This window comes from Diadema antillarum, unplaced genomic scaffold (genome assembly GCF_040938485.1).
Source record: "Diadema antillarum isolate AM-2024a unplaced genomic scaffold, OU_Dant_1.0 seq00001882_RagTag, whole genome shotgun sequence".
Classification (NCBI taxonomy): Eukaryota; Metazoa; Echinodermata; class Echinoidea; order Diadematoida; family Diadematidae; genus Diadema; species Diadema antillarum.
The window spans coordinates 172,815-195,635 of record NW_027272550.1 but is presented as its reverse complement, the minus strand read 5'-3'; the positions used below and the strand labels follow the sequence as shown (position 1 = coordinate 195,635).

At 37.9% G+C, this 22,821-nt stretch overlaps 1 protein-coding gene across 1 annotated transcript in view; it reads left to right on the top strand.

Annotated features, from left to right (window-relative positions):
• The first annotated feature begins 13,270 nt into the window (after window positions 1–13,270).
• The window catches only part of LOC139712967 (extracellular serine/threonine protein kinase FAM20C-like), a 178,655-nt gene continuing 169,104 nt past the window's right edge, over window positions 13,271–22,821 (top strand). Inside the window, exon 1 of the mRNA XM_071624747.1 lies at window positions 13,271–14,226. Coding sequence (XP_071480848.1) covers window positions 13,628–14,226 — 599 coding nt within the window. The 5' untranslated portion in view covers window positions 13,271–13,627. The remainder of the gene's footprint in view (window positions 14,227–22,821) is intronic.

Genomic DNA, 22,821 nt, shown 5'->3' with positions numbered 1-22,821 from the left:
GCACACCCAACGGTAGGGGAAAGACAGGCTCAGGTCGGCGTAAGCGGGAGACTGGAACACTTTCTTGGTATTGAGAGTGCTATTCACCCCACTACGTGAAGTCAAAGATGATGCTATACTGTACCACACTCCGGTCATCGACAAGGACTGCATGCAGGGTCGATAATTTTCCCAACATTTTTTGTTGAACGAAAGTCAGAAAAGATTACTAAATTGACACTCCATGAGATAAAGAGTGCAAGAACAACACTGTCTGCTAATAAGGCATTTAAAGGTAGCCTACATCTAAAGATCACTGTCATGACAAATGTGTTGACCTTGCATGGCCTTGATGAGTCCTACAAATGGGCTGGAATGCATGGAATTGGTAGGGCCTAGCTCTATCTCACGATGGCAGGTCAAGGAAAATAACGATGTACAGATGCTCTATCATTTATCGTTTATAAACAAACAGAATAGGCCTAATTCTTAATGCAAAATTCTTTGGTATTTATTAATATTCAAGGCCGGCGCAGCCGTGGGGGCCGTGGGGGTCGGGCCCCCACACTTTTTGTGCACCATACAAAGGAATACAAGGTGTCATCACTTTGGGCCCCTACATTTTTTTTTTAAACCCGGAAGTACGTAAGTGGCACTAAAATAGAAATAGATAGAGATCTTTAAGTATGGCGGTAAGGGTATGTTTTTTCTCTGAAGACCTTTTCTTGTTTGTTTGTTTGTTTGTTTGTTTTTTGCCTGTCAGGTGAAAACATAACACCCGGAAAGGAGAGAGAATGGCTGAGTTAGAGATCAAGCGGCAGGGGCGGATCCAGGAATTCCGTAAAGGGGGGGGGGGGGGGCAAAAATAGGCCTATTTCTGGTGCTACTTCTGGGTTGTATGTCATTTTTTTCCTTTTATTTCTTTTGTTTCAATCACAAATAAAGAGGGGTCGCGCGCCCGGTGCCGCCCCCCTTCTGGATCCGCCCGTCTGCATGGCATGCACGGTGCTGTACACGATCAAGTTACGAAACTTAGTCAGTCCGCACTACTTCGAAGTTATATCACCTTAAAGATTGGGTAACTCCGGACAAATTACATCACATGGGTACACAAGTAGGTTCTGGTCTTTTATATATCACAATAGGCATGATAGGCCCTATATTGACTCAGTGGCTTACGCAGCTTTTGTCTGCACCTGTTCCTTTTCCCCGCCCATGATGTACACTAACAATGCAATGCAGTAATTGCTCTGGCCGCACCCATCTGATTGAGTGTTCTTTGTGTAGTACATCACCGCCGGGTGATGGAATGTTACGTTCCCTTTCAAACAGACGAACTCACAAGCAGACAAACAGAGATAGGACCCTATATAGGGCTTATATCCCCCAAAAAATAAAACAACAACAACTACAACAACAACAACAACAACAACAACAACAACAACAACAACAACAACAACAACAACAACACCCCAGATAAACAAGAGAAATTTTTTGAATGTCTGGTTTTATTTGTAACCGTACTCTATACATTTTTTCGATGCAGAATGTAATAGAGGGCCCTTTCATCATGATGTAACGGTATTCCATATGATGTAATCATGAGTTACAACCGTAATGTAGTTTCGTTACCTATAAAGCTAGGGGCACATTGTGTCTTTAGTAGGGCCTACCATAATATTTTCATCATTTCCACTTCTAACACCCTAGCCCATGCACTTTCAATCAAATTTGATGACTTAAAAAAAATCGCATTGCGAGCATTATGTTATAAATTTTAGCCGAGGTATAGCCTACGTCTGATATTGCTGGTTGTCATGGTATACACGTAAACTGACAACCATGTCTGTCAGATTTTGCATGTTTTTCTGTTCCATCCAATATACAACTAATCAATTAGCATTGCGTTTACGGTGGATGAAATGGAGTTTCCTTGGCTGTAATTTGCTGAAGGAGCAAAATAACTAAAATTAATAATTATTGCTGTGAATGGCCCTGAAATGGTCTTCTGTTTATTTTTATTTTTTTATGTGACAAGACAACGAACTGTCCAGTCCGAGGTCCTTGGTTCGAGTCCCCATGGCCTTGTGAAAGTTGCGGCCTATATATTATACTGTATAAGTGAGACACTTAGGGCCTTTACATCATTATTCTTGCCTAATGATCAAAATAATACTGCATTGTAATACTGCATTGTTGCTTTATAGCAACGTCCACTGCAAATTTTCTCAGCAGCCAAGTAAAACAGATCTTCGCACAATGACCCCCCAAAAAAGCCTATAGGCTACTATCCGTTACAAGCATGTAGGTCCTATTCATAATCTTATTGTTTGCATTCGCTGATCTGCATCGCTAAACCACGGTGAGTACCTATAGGCCTACCTTTTAATTGGTATTATACCCATATCCTTCAACACAATGTCATACAGGTATACCGTGCATTACCAAACTATACGTAACAGGCTGGACAAAATATTGCCGAAGGGGAATCTATAGTTGAACACGCTGAAGGTTTGTCTGAAATGATTATTCATTACCAAGATTCTCAAACAATACATTGATGACCATGACGTATACATCTTTCTCCCTATATCATTGTGAATGTAGATGACAGTAGTAGATAGTTTACGTTTTAACCTATATGCCATTGAGCATTCCCATGAGAAACCTAATATGGATGCGCATGTTTTTTATTTCTTTTCTTTTTTTTTGGGGGGGGGGATTTGGGGCAGGGGTGGGTAAATTTCACCGACAATGGAGACCTTTGACATTGAAGGCTTTGATGGAAGTGATATTTTAGTGTCAGATGATCTTCACTTCATATACTAGTATTATCTTTTTTTTATATTGGACTTTGTATCAGAGCAAACCCCTAAGGATTTTATTGTACGTACTTGACGTGTGGTTGAGTGGACAGGACGATGCGCCGGGGACAGACGGACGGACGGACGGACGGACGGACGAACGAACGCAGACAGATGATTTAAGAACCCAAACGTTATTCAGTGACCTCCAACACTTTACTTTTTTTTTTTTTTTGTCAAGCAAACGATGTGGGGCTTACTGTATAATATCAAAATCCTTTTTTTTTGCACACTCCCTAGTAAGGTGATAAAATAATACTAAGAAGGATCTTTGTGCCCAAGCATCATTATGATTGATTTTATCATCATCATCATTATCATTATTATTATTATTATTATTATTATTATTATTATTATCATTATTATTATTATTATTATTATTATTATTATTATTATTATTATTATTATTATTATTATTATCATTGTTATCATCATCATCATCGTCGTTATTATCGGCAGCTGCATGCAGCATTGTCATCGCATCTGAAAGAGAACGTTCTTCTTCAGACGTCAGCCCAGATTGTAACTATTCCATTTCACATGATTATTATCAGGTAGACATCTAATCACGGGCCGAAACGGGGAGTTCACTCATTAATCCTATCAAATCAATTTGTGAATCATAGTTTAAAGCTCGAGCAAATCTCTTTCAATTGATGATTAGATCTTCCGAACGGATCCTTCCAATAACATTTTTCGCTGTTCGCTGTTCGCTGTTCGCTGTTCAGTGGTTTAGTGAAAACTTTCATGATCATCTTTAAAGAAAAAAAAAGAAATATAAAATATGTTGTAAGATAACTTTGTGTGTTATTGTGCCTTAGAGAGGAATATTTACGCGAAATGAAAAAAAAAGAAGTAAAACATCAATGACAATGTGTTCTTTCCACAGTTCATTGTGTCTCCTTGGGCCCTATACCAGTTTCACAGTTTCGAGAGAGCTGCTGCACCTTACACGACGCAGGCTGTTGTTGCTAAGTAACTGTGCGGCATATAATCACAAGAGGGCGCCCGTCTTTGTCTCTCTACGGCTCTGATTGAAGATCACATTCTTCGACTTGCTTCTTGTGTACATAATAATTATGCCTGTGTTTGAGGCTTGTCTTGCCTCTCAGTGCTTAATTCTTGTCTCAGTTTGAGCACACTTTGCTGATCTATTTACACACGAGAGTTGTGTTATGTGTATTATTTGATTTGGATTACAATTTTTGTGTTGTGCTTTTATACATAAGCGCTATTCATTCATCAGTGTTTAGTTTAACTCCGTTACTGGTAGTTCAGAGCACGTTGAAATACTAAGCATATCTTTTATATCGCCGCAAGTCATATTGGTGTGTTTGATGTATAACAATGAAGAGTTTTAAAGCAAAACTGATATACGCCATTTTAAATTCTGTTTATTTTTTTAAATATGGTCATTATCAAGTTGAGAAAACTTCATCATTTTTATGATACTGCGCTTATAATATTTTTGAATATTTTTGAAATTATCACAAAATAGTATTATCATTATTACATTTTAATAATTGTCTCTGTCTTTCAACAGCAGTGTACTTCAATGTCAAATACCTCAAGCCGATAAAAATGGATATATCGCCGTTTGCATTTGAACTCTTCAATACACACACACACTCACACACACTTACATAAAGCATACATTAATGAAAAATCTATTCAGAAATTGACCTGCGATGGTTCAAGAAACTCTAAATGCTATAAATATGCCTTTCGGCCTTTGGCAGTGGTGGAAAAGAGCTATTCAAAATGTTCATGAAAATAATGGTGTAAAACCTTGCTAATACTTTCGATCTTCATTTTGCACCAAGAGAGGGAAGACTCTCACAACAAAACAAACAAAGTCATACATGTACAACCATTAGACGCTTGCACCCTATATGTATGCAGCTAATGTATAGCTGTGTTGCTTGTCCGTCGTCGCTTCCCCTTAGACACATTCAAATAATACTTTGGTCTAGTTATAATCGAGGAAGTCCGCTCACCTCCCTGTCATATTAATGTTGCTTCCAACTGTGAGCGTACAAATTGAGAGATAGCAGGTGTTTCTTTGCTCTGTGTTTGCTAGTGATCAATGCATTTGTCGGCCAGAACGAATTAATTTTTTGTTGATATCTATATCGGGCGAAAGGTTGCAGTGAAATAAGTAATCGATATGGCATCCATATTCCACTGCCTAACTTATTCTAGATGTTCTTATGTCGGAATGTGACGGTGTGAATACACACTCGTAGTTTATTAAACTAGTAAGTTTATATGCCAAACTGCACCTTATCGCATGTTCACTAAAACGGCACTGTTTTTCTGACCACGGCTAGGTACACTTGTCGACCACGACCAATGTTATTTCGCGCCATGTTCAAGTTGCCTTTGATAAACATGATCGAATGAACAGAATCGTAGAAGCAACATAGTACAATTATACTTATTTATCTATCGTTAAATCAAATGTTACAATGGTCTAAAGTCATATAAATGATAATGGTCCCAAGTCACAAATGACAACAGTCCCAAGTCACAAGCGATAATGGTTCCAAGTCACAAGTGATAATGGCCTCAAGTCATACGTGGTAATGGTCTCAACAACTTTTATTATCATGTAAAGTAGCAGAGACAATGATGTCACCAAATCAGCATTGTTTTTTGGTTAATGCCCTAGCGCATCATCGCTATGTACATTATGAGTTTGATCGCAAAAGGAGTTAACTCCCTTCTCGTTACCCTTGCCAAATTATCACCTGGATCTATAATGCGAAATATGATTTCTCTTTTCGTAGTTCATGTCAAGTTCATATCTAGTGTCTAATGAAGATTTCCACAGATTAATGTGAAACGGTTAAAATCCACAACTTGTTCCTTAGTTTTGATGAAATTCCTACCATTTATTCGTTTTTGCTATGAAATCAATCGTAAACATGGCGTGAAATTTCACTTTAATATAAACCGGAAGCACTAAGCCAGGCAGTATATGATTTAAATTCAATTCAATTCAATTCAATTTCAATTCGATAAAGATTTTATTCAGTCATGTATCGCAGCCAGCGGCTGAATTGCACATGTTTACAAAAATAAAAGATACAATCATGATTATATTAATTCATATAAAACAACAAGAAGATTGAAACTCCTACAAAATACACTTAACTAAAACTGAGAATATTAACTTAAAATTAAACATTGAAAAGCTTAAAATATGCAAAAAATAATTAATAAAATAATTATCACTATTAATGGTAAACAATGGAAAATAATAATATGAAAATGATTAAATCATCAAATTACAAATACTAATTACATTTCTATCTATAGATCAACAATTCAAAACTTAAAAAGACACTTATAGCTGATGGCATAATTGCACATATTTCTATAATGAACATTGATATAATCGCTATTGAAAAAGGTTATATCTATATAATACACTCAAAACAATAAAAACTAAACTGAATCAATGACAAAAGCATGAAAATATAATCATAAAAGACATAATCATAAGAAGAATAATTCATATAATATACTCTATGTTTGATCACAAAAATAGTATATTGCACTAGGAACAAAATCAATATTGAAACTTAAATTATATATTTGAGAGTGTGTGCATGTTTGCGCATGTGTGTGGAAATGGGGTATGTGTGTGTGGGGGGGGGGTACGTGTGTGTGTGTGTGTGTGTGTGTCTGTGTTTGTGTGTGGGAGTGGGTGGATGTGCGTGTGTGCATACCCACAATCAATGAATCAAAGTTACATGATAAATTATATCAAAATAAGAACAATGGAAACATTGTCATAATCACCTAAAATATATAAAATACACAATCTTAAATCTTGTGCATTGTATCAAAATAAATTGCAAATCTATCAATGAGCTATAATTTATTACTTATTCACCATCTAATAAAAAATGACACATTACGCATATCTGAGTATATAGATGAGATGCACAAACCAAAGGAAGGGGGGGGCATACATAATGATATTGCATATTTTTCCAACTAAAAAAAAAAAAATATATGTATGTATATCAAACATACAGACCAGATATACGACAAATTGTGGATTTGATTTTTTTTCCTAATTTCCCAAATAATGCTTATGGTTACAATACACACATATCAGCAGTGACTATTCTATCACTTTAGAGATAAATTCCAAATAAGGATATTTATCACCATAAAAACAAATGACAAATTATGATATTTCTACCATTCAAATATCTTAAAAATTACTTAGCTACTAGTATAGGTGGACCGTTGTGACATGAGGGAAAAAGAGAAAAGGGGCATCGGAACCCACTGAAGTTTCAGTACTGTGACAAAATGAACTTAAGAAGATGCATTTGCAGCATTAAAAAAGTGATAGCAAATAAAATATATCAATTTTCTTATTAATTACTAAACTATATAAGCAGTGGCGTATCTAGGGGGGGGGGGGGGGGGCAAGGGGGGCACGTGCCCCGGGCGCCACTCCTTGGGGGCGCAAAAAACGAAAAAAAAAAACGAAGAAGAAGAAGAAAAAAAGAAGAAAAAAATGAAGAAGAAGAAGAAGAAAAAAGAAAAAAGAAAAGAAAAGAAGAAGAAGAAGAAAAAAAATCGCCCGGAAAGGGAGGGAGAATGGTTGGGGGGGGGGGGGGGCAGAAAACCAAATCAAACAAGATAAAAACAAAACATGATGATGACGCGTACAAAATGACAATGTTTATTGTGTTTACACAAGAATTCCATGTTCTGTAAGCTGAAATACAAACATTTTCGGCTCGCTCGCTGCGTTCGCTCGCCAAAATTTATATAAAAAAAAGAAGGTAAGAACAAAACGTGATGATAACGTGGACAAAATGACAATGTCTATTGTGTTCATTCATGTCATTTTATATTTAGCAGGCAAAATGTTTCACGGAGCAGCGGCTGCAATTTCTTTCGTTCTGAAGCGATAGCCAATTGGATCAAAAGAAGGCGCCAACGGTTTCGAACATACGGGGGGGGGGGGGGCAAAAAAACAACAACAAATCAAACAAGATAATAACAAAACTTAATGATGACGTGGAAATATACAAACTTCGGCTCACTCGCTCGTACTAATTTAGAGTATTTTTTCAAGTCTTCAGTTTGTTGGTATAAATTGTCATCTATAAGGTCGTCACTATATCTTGATTAGAATTGTAAGATTTAATACGCAAAAAATGACAAGAGTTCCATGTTTTGTAAGCTGAAATAAAAAAATTTTCAGCTCGCTCGCTACGCTCGCTCGCCAAAATTTATCAAAAAAAAAAAAAAGGAAGAGAAAGATAAGAACAAAACGTGACGATGACGCGGACAAAATGACAATGTCTATCGTGTTCACACGTGTCATTTTATATTTAGCAGGAAAAATGTTACACGGAGCAGCGGCTGCAATTTCATTCGTTCTGAAGCGATCGCCGATTGGATCAAAAGAGGACGCCAACGGTTTCGAACATACGTGAGGGGGGGGGGGGGCGGAAAAAAAACCAAATAAAAACAGATAAGAACATAACGTAATGATGACGCGGAAATATACAAATTTCGGCTCACTCGCTCGTACTAATTTAGAGTATTTTTTCAAGTCCTCAGTTTGTTGGTATAAATCGTTATCTATAAGGTCGTCACGATAGCTTGATTAGAATTGTAAGATTTGATAAGCAAAAAATGACAAGAATTCCAAGTTTTGTAAGCTGAAATACAAAATTTTCCGGCTCGCTCGCTGCGCTCGCTCGCCAAAATTTACCCAAAAAAAAAAGAAAAAAAAGAAAGAGATAATAACAAAACGTGATGATGACGCGGAAATATTGTAAGATATGATTAGCAAAAAATGACAAGAATTCCATGTTTTGTAAGCTGAAATGCAAAAATTTTTGGCTCGCTCGCTGTGCTCGCTCGCCACAATTTATCAAAATTCATTACATTTGAATCACCCTCAAAAGACCCCTTTTAAGTGCTTGAAAAAGCATATCATATGGACTTTGTTTAAAGCGTATTATATCGGGACCATGTGGAAGAACGGACATATTTTGAAATTATGACTGAACAGGCAATCCCCCGTTTCTTCTGTACGTATATGCAATGTATATGTAACTTGTAATGTGTGTATTTTTATATGAAGACGGAAATAAAAACAAACAAACAAATAAAGTCCCTACCGGGATGGGTATAGGGTTGAACACTTTTTCAGAAATTAGGGGCGCAATTTTCGCGCTTGCCCCGGGCGCCGTTTTCCCTAGATACGCCACTGTATATAAGGGCACCTGCAATACTGCATTCAATCAACTAAGAAGTTTCACTATTAAGAAGTCTGATGAGGTAATATCCTGGAACCTTTTCGTTTTACATTTGAACATTTCATACTTTTTTCTTTGAGCGCAATGCATGGTCATGGGTCGGTTTTTATGGTAGCAAGTTACAAACCAGGGGCTTTTCTAAACTGTGGGCAAAGTCAAGACACATTTTTTTTTCTTCTTTCTGACAAAGTAGTGATATTACACAACTCCAGGGCCTCAGCGTAAGTGGAGTACGATGTACCTAGCATGATTTTGCATGCCCCCTTTTTTTTTTGAATTTCCGCAGTTGGTCACGCATGCTTACAAAGCTATGTCATACAATATAAAATGTGTCATAAAAGCAGTATCATCAGGGAGGTGGGTTAGAACATCAGGATCTTCGATGTCAACGCCTATGTCGGCATTTTTTATTCAATTAATTTCATTTTTATTTCATTATCTTCTTCCACAGAACATTATTAAAACATCACTTAATGATCTTGAACACATACGAGTTGACTGTGTGATGAAAATTAGAGGTAACTATGAATTAAAAATCATATTATACATAGTTGTATTTCAACCTTTTGACATGCTACGTTATGCATGCTCTGAGGAAAGAAAACAGTGATGAGGAGTCCACTAAAAAGCAGAGCAGCTGGTACATTGTGTACAAATTATACAATCGACTCAAAAACTTTGGGCCAACAAAAGAAAAGATATTCAGTCATTCTGAAGAAGACAGCCATTACAGGACAGACAGGAAAGAGAGAACAAACACACATAAAAAACATAAATACAAAATCACAAGAACATCACACATGACTCAGAGGCCTATGTCCCATTTGATCTTAAAGGGATCACACAGTTTTGATTGAGACCTAATTTTGGGTTTTCTAACATTTTTTTTTTTTGTGAAATAATGAGAAACATCTTATGAAATATGGGAGAGAATGTAATTCTATGAGGAATTCAACGTTTATTTGATGAAAATTGGTTTTGAAATGGCTGAGATATCCAAAAAAAAAAGCAATTCTAATAAAGTGTGGGACCCACACTTTATTACGAATGCTTTGTTTTACTTTGTTTTTGGATGTTTCAGTCATTCCAAACCCGATTTTCATCAAATAAACTTTGAATTCCTCTTGAAATGGTATGCTCTGTACTATATCATACGTATTTTCTGGTTATCTCACAAAAAGTTAAAAGCCCAATTCTCATCTCCACCAATACTGTACTATCCCTTTAACGAAATCAGATTCTTTCTATAAACCAAGCTTGTTTTTATGTTTATAAAACGACTTGTCAACTACTATTAGTAAAATGTGAAAACAGCCTTTGAATGGGCGTAATTGACAATAGCCAAATTAACAGACGTGTAAAATTTGACGACGGATGAGGAAAATGAAAGTTACGACAGTGTCACTGTGAGCAATCTGACACAGCGTCATTATTATGACGCAAAGTCACTTGTATAGGCCTACAAAATAGGCATGGTAAGATTCTCAGTTGCTTTCGCACATCACGATTCAGCAAAATGAGCAATATTTAATTTTTCTTAAAGTAATAATCTATCTAACTTTGAGGGTGTGTAAGAGTACATTGATAATGACAAAATTAATCTTGAGCAGGGTCATTAAAGTGTCATTATCCAACATCATGTTCAAGTTAATGTTCAGCGTCTTTGGCTCGTATTCACGAAGGTGGTACAAATGAAACCATGGTTTAAAGGGCTCACACCCATAAATATTTCCCCATAGGGATGTGTGTTAAAAATCAAATTTCAAAAAATTCTGTCAAATAGCTGGGAGAAATGAGGTGTTTCAGCTTCACTAACCTAGATAAGTTAGATGTACCCTTTCATCCATCAAATTCTCAGGGTGGATAATTCAGTTCAAATTCTGTCCAGGGGTCCGAAAAGCCAGACTACGAGTTCTTGTCACTCAAAACATCACCCATTTTCCGTACACGTACCCAATGAAATATAGTCCCCTCAAATTCCACCAGAAAAGCTTTCATCTTCTAACCAAAATGCAATTTGTAGAGGAATTCATACTCAATATCTACATAGCAGCTATTCACTTTTTTGCCAAACTACATCATTGATTTTTAATTAATTTTTTTCTTCATTTATTTTGGTATCTTTGGTACGAATTTGTCTCGGACATTCCATTGTATTTACAGGTGTGAGCCCTAAACCATGGACAAAAACCATGGAGCGCCAAGTGTCGCATGGAATATATCGTTACGAAATCAGTCATTTCGTCGATGAAATGATTATCTTGTCACGAAATGACAACATCTTGTAACTAAATGAACATTTTGTCCACGAAATGATAATTTCGTTAACGAAACGGTCATTTTGTCGACGAAATGACCAATTGCGTAACGAAATATTCCGTGCGACACTTGGCGCTCCATGGTTTTTGTCCATGGTTTAAACCATGGTTTCATTTGTACCACCTTCGTGAATTCGGGCCAAAGTGTTTATTTTCATAATAATACTTTTTTTTTTAAATTCATACAGAGCAATTACAATGTATAGCTATTTCATCACTCAAGCATGTAGGCTTATTCAAATACAGGAGCAGTCAATTAACTGCTGCATTTCTTTCGAGATATCCATCCGGTAGGCATTATACGGCATCAACCAGGTTCCTATATAGGCATAGTGTTAATCATTATATTAGTTTATCTCTCTCTCCGTCTATCTAAGAAATAATCAACCTGTCCATCCATCAACATCTATCGGTGATCTCCCTAATAAGATGAGCCATCGGCTTAAATGACGTAAGTGCCCTTTCAAATACTCCTTAAACATGTTCATAACTGTCCAATTTCCCCTATACTACTTTCATATATTTCATTCATTTAGTTATGATTATAATTCTCTCCAAAACAAAGGAAGTATCTTTTTTGTCGTCTTATTGTGATCACAAGGGCATAATAAGTCTAGACAGTTGAAATAATAATTATGCTACTTAAAGGAGTACTAAGAATGATAGTTGACGTTTGTAGGAGAATGACAGTCCAAACCTGTACTGTGGAAGGTGGCATTACAATTTTCCTCATCCTTAGTATCCCTAAGGGTTATATGACATAAACTAAATCACTGAAAAGAAATGGTAGATTGCATTTTATAAACGACAGTGATTGCCAGTGATTTTTTTTTTTTTTTTGGAATGTGATTTTACAAGAATATCGTAACAGCAAAAAAAAAAAGAAAACAACAACGACAAAAGAAACCACACGCACAAAAAGCACAAAAACGTACTTCTAAGTAGTGGCATATGAGTCAACAGGTCTGACAGGTAATTGATAGCTTTCAATATGACAGTTAAACGTGACAGAGAACTTGTAAACACTCGGGAGAACACTATAATCTGCAAAGTGTGGTCTCAGTGCCCTTATACACATCTCGGGCGTAAAACCATTCCCCCTTGATCGTGCCCCTTTCGTGTGTTTTGTTAGAAGATGTTTAATCACCATGGCAACGAACGCTGACGCTTCTTGCGGAACACATCAATGACTCCTTTGCCAGTCGAGGCAAAAAAATCGTGTTCAATCATAGCCCCGTGGAAGGAGACAGCCACGTGTATTACGCTCTGTCTTTGTTTACGTCCATGACCAGTTCATGAATATTCATTTCCATTCAATTACAGCACTTCCCTCTTTGCCGGCGCAAAGGAAGGTCTTTTTCTATCCCTGTTAAAATCCATCAGTCCTTGTACGTATCTCTCTTTCTTTCTATCCCCCCCCCCCCCCCCCTCACGCTCTCTGACATTTCCTGAGTTCAGTACAATTCCCTATCTGCCGTGAACTTATCATGCAATGTATGCCGCTACACTTCAGTTGTTTTGCTTTGTTTATCATGTTTGTGACAGAAAACCCAGGCTGTTTTCGAGCTCTGCCAAGTAATTGTATTCGTACCCTACGTTGTGATTTGCTGGAGCTGATCGAAGGATCGATAGTTTGTCACTCTGCTACTGAATATGCATTTCGCCGATAAATGAAACGACTTTGAGAGAGGTACAATGCGGTGACGAATAACGGAGCGCCGGTTATTGAATGGAGCTATTTATACTCGGTCGGCTATCCATGTCTAGCGGAGCTGTGTGTTTAGTTTGCTATCACGAGCTGCATGTCCAATAGTGGATTGAGCCTGTGTGCTAAACGCCTTCAATAGCTGGCTGGCTTGCTGTGCGCTGCTGCAGACGATTCAATCGTGCACCGCGCGAGCGAGCTGGCTATCGCCAGTGTAGTGAGTAATGCAGATTGGACAGGATATGAATTTTGTGTAAGCATAATCGAGAGATAATGTCCGCAGATTTGACTTGCCCAGAGCTTCTTATCTTGTTTTGTACCACCCTCGCAAGGCGGAGGCACTAGTCCTTGTTGTTTTCTCCAAGACAGTGTAAATCCTGATGTTTTCAACCGAGATAAGTGTTCATTCTTCTTCTAGAGGCACAATATTTCGGTGGCTGCCGCGAAGCCCGTGTCAGGATGAAGCTGAAGCAGCGAGTCGTGCTGGCCAGTGCCGCCATAGTTGTCGGGTTCATGTTTGTCGTCGCCCTGCAGCAAGCAGGTCTCGAGCCCATCTCCGCCTTACACAATGTCCCGCGTTCAGGAAATCTCGATTTCAGAACTCGAGAGAAAGATGCGAATTACCAGGGAGGTGGAGAACTTGCGCTGAATGCAGGTGAGAAAAACGGTGAGAATGGTGTGGTGATGCTACGCAGACAACTCGAGAAAGTGGACTCGAAGTCAGGTGGAGCACGCAATGGTACTAGACTGGAGGGCCCCGGTGGCGGGGGAAGAGCTGACCTGTTCAACAACAGGACGCTGGTAGAGGGGTACGGGTTAGGGGATGGACCAGCCGGAGGTCGTGCTGCAAGATTTGGCCAGCCGCCGGTGAATAGACCCCGTGGCTTTCCTGAAGAGGGCAATTTTTATAACATCGGGCACAAGTTTTCCGCGTCGTCCGGTAACTCCAACCAAAGATTGAGCGATGGAAAGTACAGGAGATTATTCGACGAAGTGAGCAGTTTAAACAAGGCCCCAGTCAGAGCAGAGTCGCTAATCAGATCGAAACGCACAAGCAGGTAAGAATCACATTTTTGCAGCACATTATTTTTGCAGTCTGTTCACGACTTATTATGTGACTTCGACAGTTCTTAAGTTTCGTCGCAGCCCTTGCACACAAGGCGCAATGATCTAGGTCCATAAACACGTACCTCGCGAAGATGCACCTTCCTAGATCTACCACCTACCTTGAGTGGTCTATCATGTAGGTTGATTATGACCCATGACATGTTTGTCACAGTGCTCAAGCAGTTTCTATCACGCAGTGATGTACAGTTGTGACTTTTGTAACCTAATTATTTCTTCTGGAATTACTTAATCACTGTTTGGCCTTTCTGTATTGATTGCATGCAGTTTTTTGTTTGTTTGAAATGTTTATTTGCAGGAAAATATACACATTTATCTCCCTGAATGGTTTTATTGGTATTGTTCTATGTTCACTCCCAAAAGAATGTAACATACATGTAGCAGTGAACATCACCCTTTCATTTTCTAGGCAGTTCAATTTAACGCAAAGAAAGCTGTGTAGTTTTTTTTAATCTCTCTCAATGCTCGCTTGCTTACAAGTGAATTATCACATCTGAAAATGAAACTTTCTGTTCGTACATCAATCATTCGAAGAGTAATTTCCTTAAACATTTTTTTTTTCCCCGAGAAGGACACCATAAAAACAACGTTTGCACATCGGTCGAAAACGAAAGAACATAGGCACATACAACCTTGTACAGCCACCACAATGATATCAGCTTGTTATTAAAGGCTGATTACTTGTAATAAATGTAGAGCAAGGTGAAATCACACCAGAATGGAAAACACAAGCGTTTCCATAGAAACACTTCATTCTACCTAAATGCGACATCAGCTAGAAAAATAGTCTGTTTCAAATGCTGAGCAAACAGGACGTTGCAATATATGTAATATAATTATGAAGTGTATCTGGAAGTTGTTAGACAATACATTGTATGCCCAATATTGATGGAGACTATAGAATAGTTAACATGGGCCCAGCGGCTATAGATTTGTCCTCTTCAACTTCCCACGTTTCCACGTATTCCAGTTCATGGTGTGTACACGCAGGTTTGGAACTTGGACGTTGAAATAGATACTGACAGTCCTGAAATTCGATTATAGGTTGAAGAGGGAGGTGGGAAAAAGCACCTCCCTTGGTTGAGATAGGAGGTACAAGTGCATCATTCCTAATTCGTGGGTACGCTCTTTCCCTACACGTACGTACTCGGGGGGAAAAGGCAGTAACAACCATCGCGGGGGCAAAATGATGCAGCACCTAATCGTGTGTGGGGAGGTTGCCATGGTAACGCAGTATCGCTGGCAGTGTCTCATTTAAGTCCAGCGGGTGTGATGTAACATTGTTCAGGTCTGCATTGAGCAGGCTTCTCACAAAAGGTAGATAGGATTGCCGCTTTGTGATAGCAAGCTGTCTAGACACACCGGCTGAAAAATGGCCGTGATATCGAAGGGATTCCATATCAAAGTGATCTACTCTGGGTATGCTAGATGAGCTGAACTACTGTACTCCCCCCATCTCCCCCTCTCCATATTATCTCCCTTCCTGCCCCCCCCCCCCCCCGTCTGCGTCACTTTCACATTATGACATACTGCTAACCTTTATAAAGTGCAAGGAGTTTGAAAGATGACATGCATTTAGCGGAACATGCTATCTTCAGGTTAGCTGCCTGGCTCGTGGTGATAACAGTGCAGTGATTGTACAAGCATCCCTGAAACTAGTTGAGATTCATGAGAATGGCAGCGAACATATAGTAGGCTATATCACGTCAGTTCCCTTTGATTATTTTAAGGACACACACCATGGAGCTTCGTTGCTTCATGCTCACATTCACATCATTTACAGTAACGTTAAAGGGATTGTACAGTTTTGGTTGAGACCTAATTTCAGGTTTCTAACATTTTTTGGTGAAGTAATGGGAAACCTCTTATGAAATATGAAAGAGCATGTAATTCTATGAGGAATTCAACGTTAATTTGATGAAAATTGGTTTTGATATGGCTGACATATCCAAAAAGAGCGATTCTAATAAAGTGTGGGACCCACACTTTATTACGATCGCTTTGTTCTACTTTGTTTTTGGATGTATCAGTTATTCCAAACCCGATTTTCATCAAATAAACTTTGAATTCCTCTGAACATGGTATGCTCTGTACTATATCATAAGTGTTTTCTTGGTATCTCGCAAAAAGTTAAAAGCCCAATTCTCAATCCCTTTAAACCAGTGATAAACGTGTGGGCCATTGGATTTTCGAGTAAAATGGTTCACTAGCAGGTCCTTTTCATGGCTCATCGGTCTTCTTTCTCTTCGAATTAAGGTTTTTTTTTACTTTATCCTCCTCGCTCCAGTGTCACTATTGTATTTAATCGTGCAGAAATTGATTGTAATTATTTGTTTGTGTATGTGTGTTTTTTACGGCTGTTAGTTAACTTATCTGACAGGAATCTGCCTTTGAAAGGCCTTAATGCCTATTGGTGGCATCCAATTTTATATGATGCTTCTTACATAATGTAAGCTGCAAATGTGGGATGTCATTTGCATGATTTTTTTAAATTTTACTCACATTGTTTAAATAAATGAATTGAATCGAATAAATTGCTGTATTGGCCAAATCTTTGTCAAATTCATATGGCCAGGCCAATAGGTTGTTAGTAGTGATATTCATTAAAGGAACTACTGAGTATCTAATTGGCCCTACTGGATATAACTGGGATTGTTAATGTATACTCAGCAAACTGTTTAGGGACCATGCGTGTATGCGCTTTTCACTGGTAAGGTCATGTTGTCGCAGAGTTAATAGCACCCAACGTATCGCTGACATTGCGTGAAGCATTGTTTTCCCCCTCGCTAATCCCTTTAGTTCTGACAGGAAAGAAACTGAAGAACTGGGTGAGATTATTACGTGAGTAAACTAATTCCCAAAGCGTATCGCTTAACAATCAGTCGCTACTTTACTCACGGAAATAAACAGCGAAATATTTTCGTCGAGTGAGTATTGACATTGCGATTAAAAAAAAGTGTAAAGGTCTCGGGTGTACTGTCAACATTTGCGACGATTTTGACCTATTACTATGAGTGCGCTTTTTGTTATAGAGAATCCCTTTGAACGACTGGAACAAGAACAAAACAATGAAGAGAAAACACAATTGTTATGAAGGACTTTACTGAACACACCGCGCATGTTGGTGCAATCCAAACTGAACAGTGTAAATAATTTCACAGAATGTCAAATAGATGGATTATGTTGGGTACAAAGTACTGCCTACATGATGTAGTGTGAACTATTAATCACCAACCTACAGTATTTCGAAAGAGTTTGTTTAATATCACATAAATAATGTAACGGTGTTAAGCGAGTGTAACACATTACGATTTTTCGGTTCTTTATCATACCTGAAAGGTCTTTCAGTTGAGAATATTATCCTCAGTCATGTCATTATGGTCATTACACGTAATTGTCCTCGAGGAGAATTAAAAAAAAAATGTTCATCGGCTGACGTTTAACAATGCAGAACCACCTTTGATCTTTAGACTGCTCATTTTACTGGCAGTCTATTTTTCTATCTCCAAATCTAGCAGTAAGCCTTTGTTTGAGATTTTTGTTGAGCAATCAATAGGGTTAGAAACCAATGATCAGACGGATGTGTGTATTTCGGCTCAAATGTAGGCAACGTAAAATACCACACGTTGACCACAATGACTACATTATGTTTACATCTCAACAGCTTAGATAAATTCACGGCATTTCACGGTCTGCAGCGCTTGTAAGGGGGAAATTATGCCCAAAGTAGAAAATAACAGGGCATAAATGCGTATAAACAAGTGCTAGATTAGACAGAGTTATTGCAAATTATAAAGGGCAGACGCGGACGGGGCAGATGCGATCGCTGTATTCGTAGGTCATTATTTTACCATGAATGTTATGTAATGGGCACATCAAAGCTTAGTTCTAATCACATAGTATATATAATACTCAATGTCGTTTGTGCAATCCTCCTTGCTGTATTTGTTTGATGAATCTGCTTGAATTCTATACAAGATAAATTATTACATCAAGTGTACATCATCCTTGTCAGAGGACGCAGTTTTCTTCTAGGAAAAAAAAATCCCGAAACTCGTAGGTGGTGGTATCAAGATGTATTTTGGTCGACTTAAACGAACGAGGGTATTATCTATGATACGAGATACGCCTTGAAGACTTGATTTTGGGCCACACAGCAATTTCTTTGATAGTCTACCTTACATGATGTTATGAATAATGACCTAGATAGGCAATTATCACAGCCTTCTTCATACATTCCTTTATTGATGAAATTAGATTAAAAACGTAAATAACCAAGATTATTTTAGAAGACTGTCGAGCGTCGTGCCGGTTGAAATTGATTCGCCCCTTTCATTGCATGTCATTTTCCATTCGCTCGTGGTATGAAGAGGTGCGAAATATGAAGAAGTAATCAAGAAATGCAAATTATGCAGTTCGTCCAGACAGGGACGAAGACGAGAATTTAATGGGATTTTTTTTTCCTCGACACTCACTCGCCTTGCTATGTTTATTATACACTCAGCAAAAAAAGTAAGTTCCCCCCTAACATTTTTGGATATATCTCAAAAAGTATTTGACGGATGTTCATAATTCGAACGGGAATGGATAGGGAATTTCATTACTCATAACATGAATGGCATATCATTGCCACCAGATATCATTATTGGTGTAAAAAATCGCATTTTATGTCAAAATGCATGGGAAAAAAGTTGCACTTTAGGCCATAGAGAGCATATTGTATACATTTCCTATGTAAGTTATCAAATGATCTTTTTAAATTGTGTAATTCTCAGGAATTTCTTCAGGTACAATGTGTCTCCCTATTAAACAGATGTTATGCATACTTTTTGAACAATAGGCCTTCTCAATATGAAAATATTGGTAGAAGCCATGTGATTTGTAATTCCAATTCAGGTTGATCACATTAATGTGCCTGTGGGCATTTTGCATCATGCCCTCAAGTTGTAGATCAGTTTGCTGAGGGAAATGGCATCGAACGTATGGAGTGGCCTGCAAGATCCCCTGACTGTAATCCAGTAGAGAATCTTTGGGATATCATTAAGTGGAAAGCGAGCAAGAAGTTGAAAGATGACACTTCACTGCAAGAATTTCAGCGCATCTTGCAGAGAGCATAGACCAACATTGAGCAGCGCCAAGTACAAACTTTAGTTAACAGTTTGAGGAGGAGATGGCGGCTGGTCATTGCGGGTGGTGGACATATCAATCATCAAATACTTCACTATATGCTCATGAAAAGAAAGAGATAGAAAAATATGCAATAACCCATGCTTAAATGTTCAGAATCATGAGTGATTGTTTGATTATTTGTGTAAAAGTCATTGCAAATCACTAAAGTGCAACTTTTGTTTCCTTGCATTTTGACATAAAATGCATTTTTTCACACCAATAATGATATCTGGTGGCAATGATTTTCCACTCATATTATGAGTAATAAAATTCTTTATCCATTTCCGTTTGAATTATGAAATCGGTTGAATACTTTTTGAGATATATCCACAAATGCTAGGGGGGAACTTACTTTTTTTTGCTGAGTGTATAAATCAGTTATCACAGCAGTTGACGTTAGAATTGTGACGTTAACAGATCTATAGTTTAAAAATACAACGAAAGTTGGCTTGAAACTGTTCCTCGTAGTAAAAATCAGTGAATGAATTTGTATGTAGGTACATATTGTTTTACACTCTATATAAGGCAAGATAAAAAAAAAGAATACTACCACTACTGCTTCTGCTGCTACTACGACTGCAGCTGTTAGTACTACTACTATTACTACTACAACAACAACTACTACAACAACAACAACTACTACTACTACTACTATTATTATTATACTATACTACTACTACTACTACTACAACAACAACTACTACTACTGCTACTATTATTATTATACTATACTATACTACTACTACTACTACTACTTCTTCTACTACTACTACTATTACTACTACTACTACTACTACTACTACTACTACTACTACTATACAACTATTATACTATACTACTTATACAACTACTACTACTATACTATTACTACTACTGATAATGATTACCAGGTACGTGATATTGAAATGCCTTCCTCTCCTCCAGTCCCAGTCCTTGCTTATCAATAAACAATGTATTTATCCTCGGCCTCAGATGAAGAGTTCAACAATCTACATGTTTATGTACGTCATGTGAAGGTATTTGGCCCGAAATCGCAGATGCTTATATTCATTACATGACTTTAGCTGAGGAAAGGACAACAATGCTGGCACGCTAAATGACATTGATGCGCATTTTGTATTTTCTTTTCGAGCAGGTGCACCATACAGACGACGGTATCCATGTAAACATGCTGGAAAGATCGTCCTGTATGATATAGCTATGCAAGTCTTGTTTTTATCATTTTTTCGTTTCGCTTTCAATATACTGCCTGTGATGTAAGTGTATTAGGCCTATATCCTCATTGAGGCGAGCGAGACCTCGCTGGTGTACTCTCAACGAACTTCCCATCTCCATCTTTTATAAAGTTATCCGGCGTTCTGTGGAGCTCAGATTATAAGTTACCACTATCGTCATGTACTTGTATTCAGCAGTGCTTAGTTTGAGCATTTCCAACTGCATGATGTCCATCTCCAGCGTACAAGATCATTATCAAAGGTGTCATCCATGTCTTAGGCAGTCTAGACGAAGCATTGCAAGTCATTATTCTAGGAAGGTTTAACGTTTTGTATTCATTTCCTAAGAATTATTAGTATGCAAAAAAGCATAGAAATTGAATGCTTTTTGGAAATCAAGTTTCCTGACCATGTTTTAAAGTTAACATTCATACGCAGTTATGATACACCGAGCAAGGGTACTGATAGCGGACTATTACTAGTAGTTGATTCTGCGTTCTGCAGAGAACGTCTAAAGCAGATCTACATTCAGGCTTTAGATTCAGGAATGACAGAGAAAAAAATCATATTTGTTATCACAAGGGAGTGTTTGATCCAATCCCTGGAAAAGGGGAGGGACACTTGCCGCCAATTTGAGGGACATCCGGGCCATCAGTCAACACAGTATCATCGCGGCACGTCAGTGGTGGGTCAGTGGGGTCTCACTGGGAGATACAAACCTGAAGTCATGGTGACGGTGGACAGAGACAGAGACAGGAGACAGAGACCAAGATGAGATTTGAGGACATTGTATGTCAGGTGCTTCGGGGAACAGATAGGAAAGAGGGTTGGGGGATGAGAGAAGAGGAGGAGAAGGAGGAGGAGTTGGAGGAGGAGGAGGAGGACGAGAAGGAGGAAAGGGGGAGGATGAGGAGGAAGAAGAAGTGGAGGATGAGAAGAAGGAGAAGAAGGAGGATGAGATGGAGAAGGTACAGGAAGAGGAGGAAGTGATGAAGGTATGATTGAAAAGTAAGATGGAGGAATCATGAAAGGAAAAGAAGAGAAGGGAGATTAGATGGCCAAATAGAGGCAGATGAAAGAGGAGGAAGTTGCGGATAAGGTGCGGGAAAAGAATACAATAATCTAGACTATCTTCGGACCCGGACATCAATTCAATTCATGCTATTCAAATTCACGTTCCATGCATTTATATATATATATATAAATGCATGGAACGTGAATTTGAATAGCATGAATATATATATATTCAATAGTTTGTTTATTTCTATTATCAAAAAAGAAAAAGAGAACATGATTCAAAGCGGTACAAGTTGTCGATTTGTGTTTCATTCGTCTGATAAGGGTAGGGTTTTTTTTTTCAAATGTAATATAAAGTATATGCACGAATGATGTCATAAAAAAGGAACAATGCACACTTTGTCACGGCAACAAAAAAGTAAGTAATCATAACGATGGAAAACAGTGTTCCACTAAAAGCCAAGCTTGTAAGACGTGGAACACTGGAAACAAAACAACGACAGCACCAATTTGTTATACCAATACAATATATTAATATTGAATTCATCTGTATACCATTGTACATTTGCTCATTGATATTTGATGCTGATACTATAAACAATACTTACTATTATTTTAGAATGCAAACATACAAAATGTATAACATAGCAGATTTATGGCACAGACACCATTTGGCCATGTATGCCAGGAAAATGTGACCAAAAAAGAAGATAATAATACACGCGGCCACACAAAACAATGACGACAACAACAACAACAACAACAACAACAACAACAACAATAACAACAACGCAAAACACAGACATTTTTCGACAAAACGTGACATACGTTTCACACTTTTTGGTGACAAAGGAATCTGTATTCCGAAAGTTTCACGAAAGATGTCGACGGGTGGAACAAACTTGTACAGTAAAATTAATGTATCGAAATATCGTGTAGAACTTTCATCGAGATATGCCTTTACAATATTATCCATGTAAATGTATAATATCACAATTATTATCCCAGGCATGAAAATATAAAGGGGGAGGGTGGATATTTGGTGTATTGAATGAGAACGAGGAGTGTGAGTGGGAGAGAGGGAGAGTAATTGAGTTATAGGGTGAGGATGACGTACGAGAGAAGAAC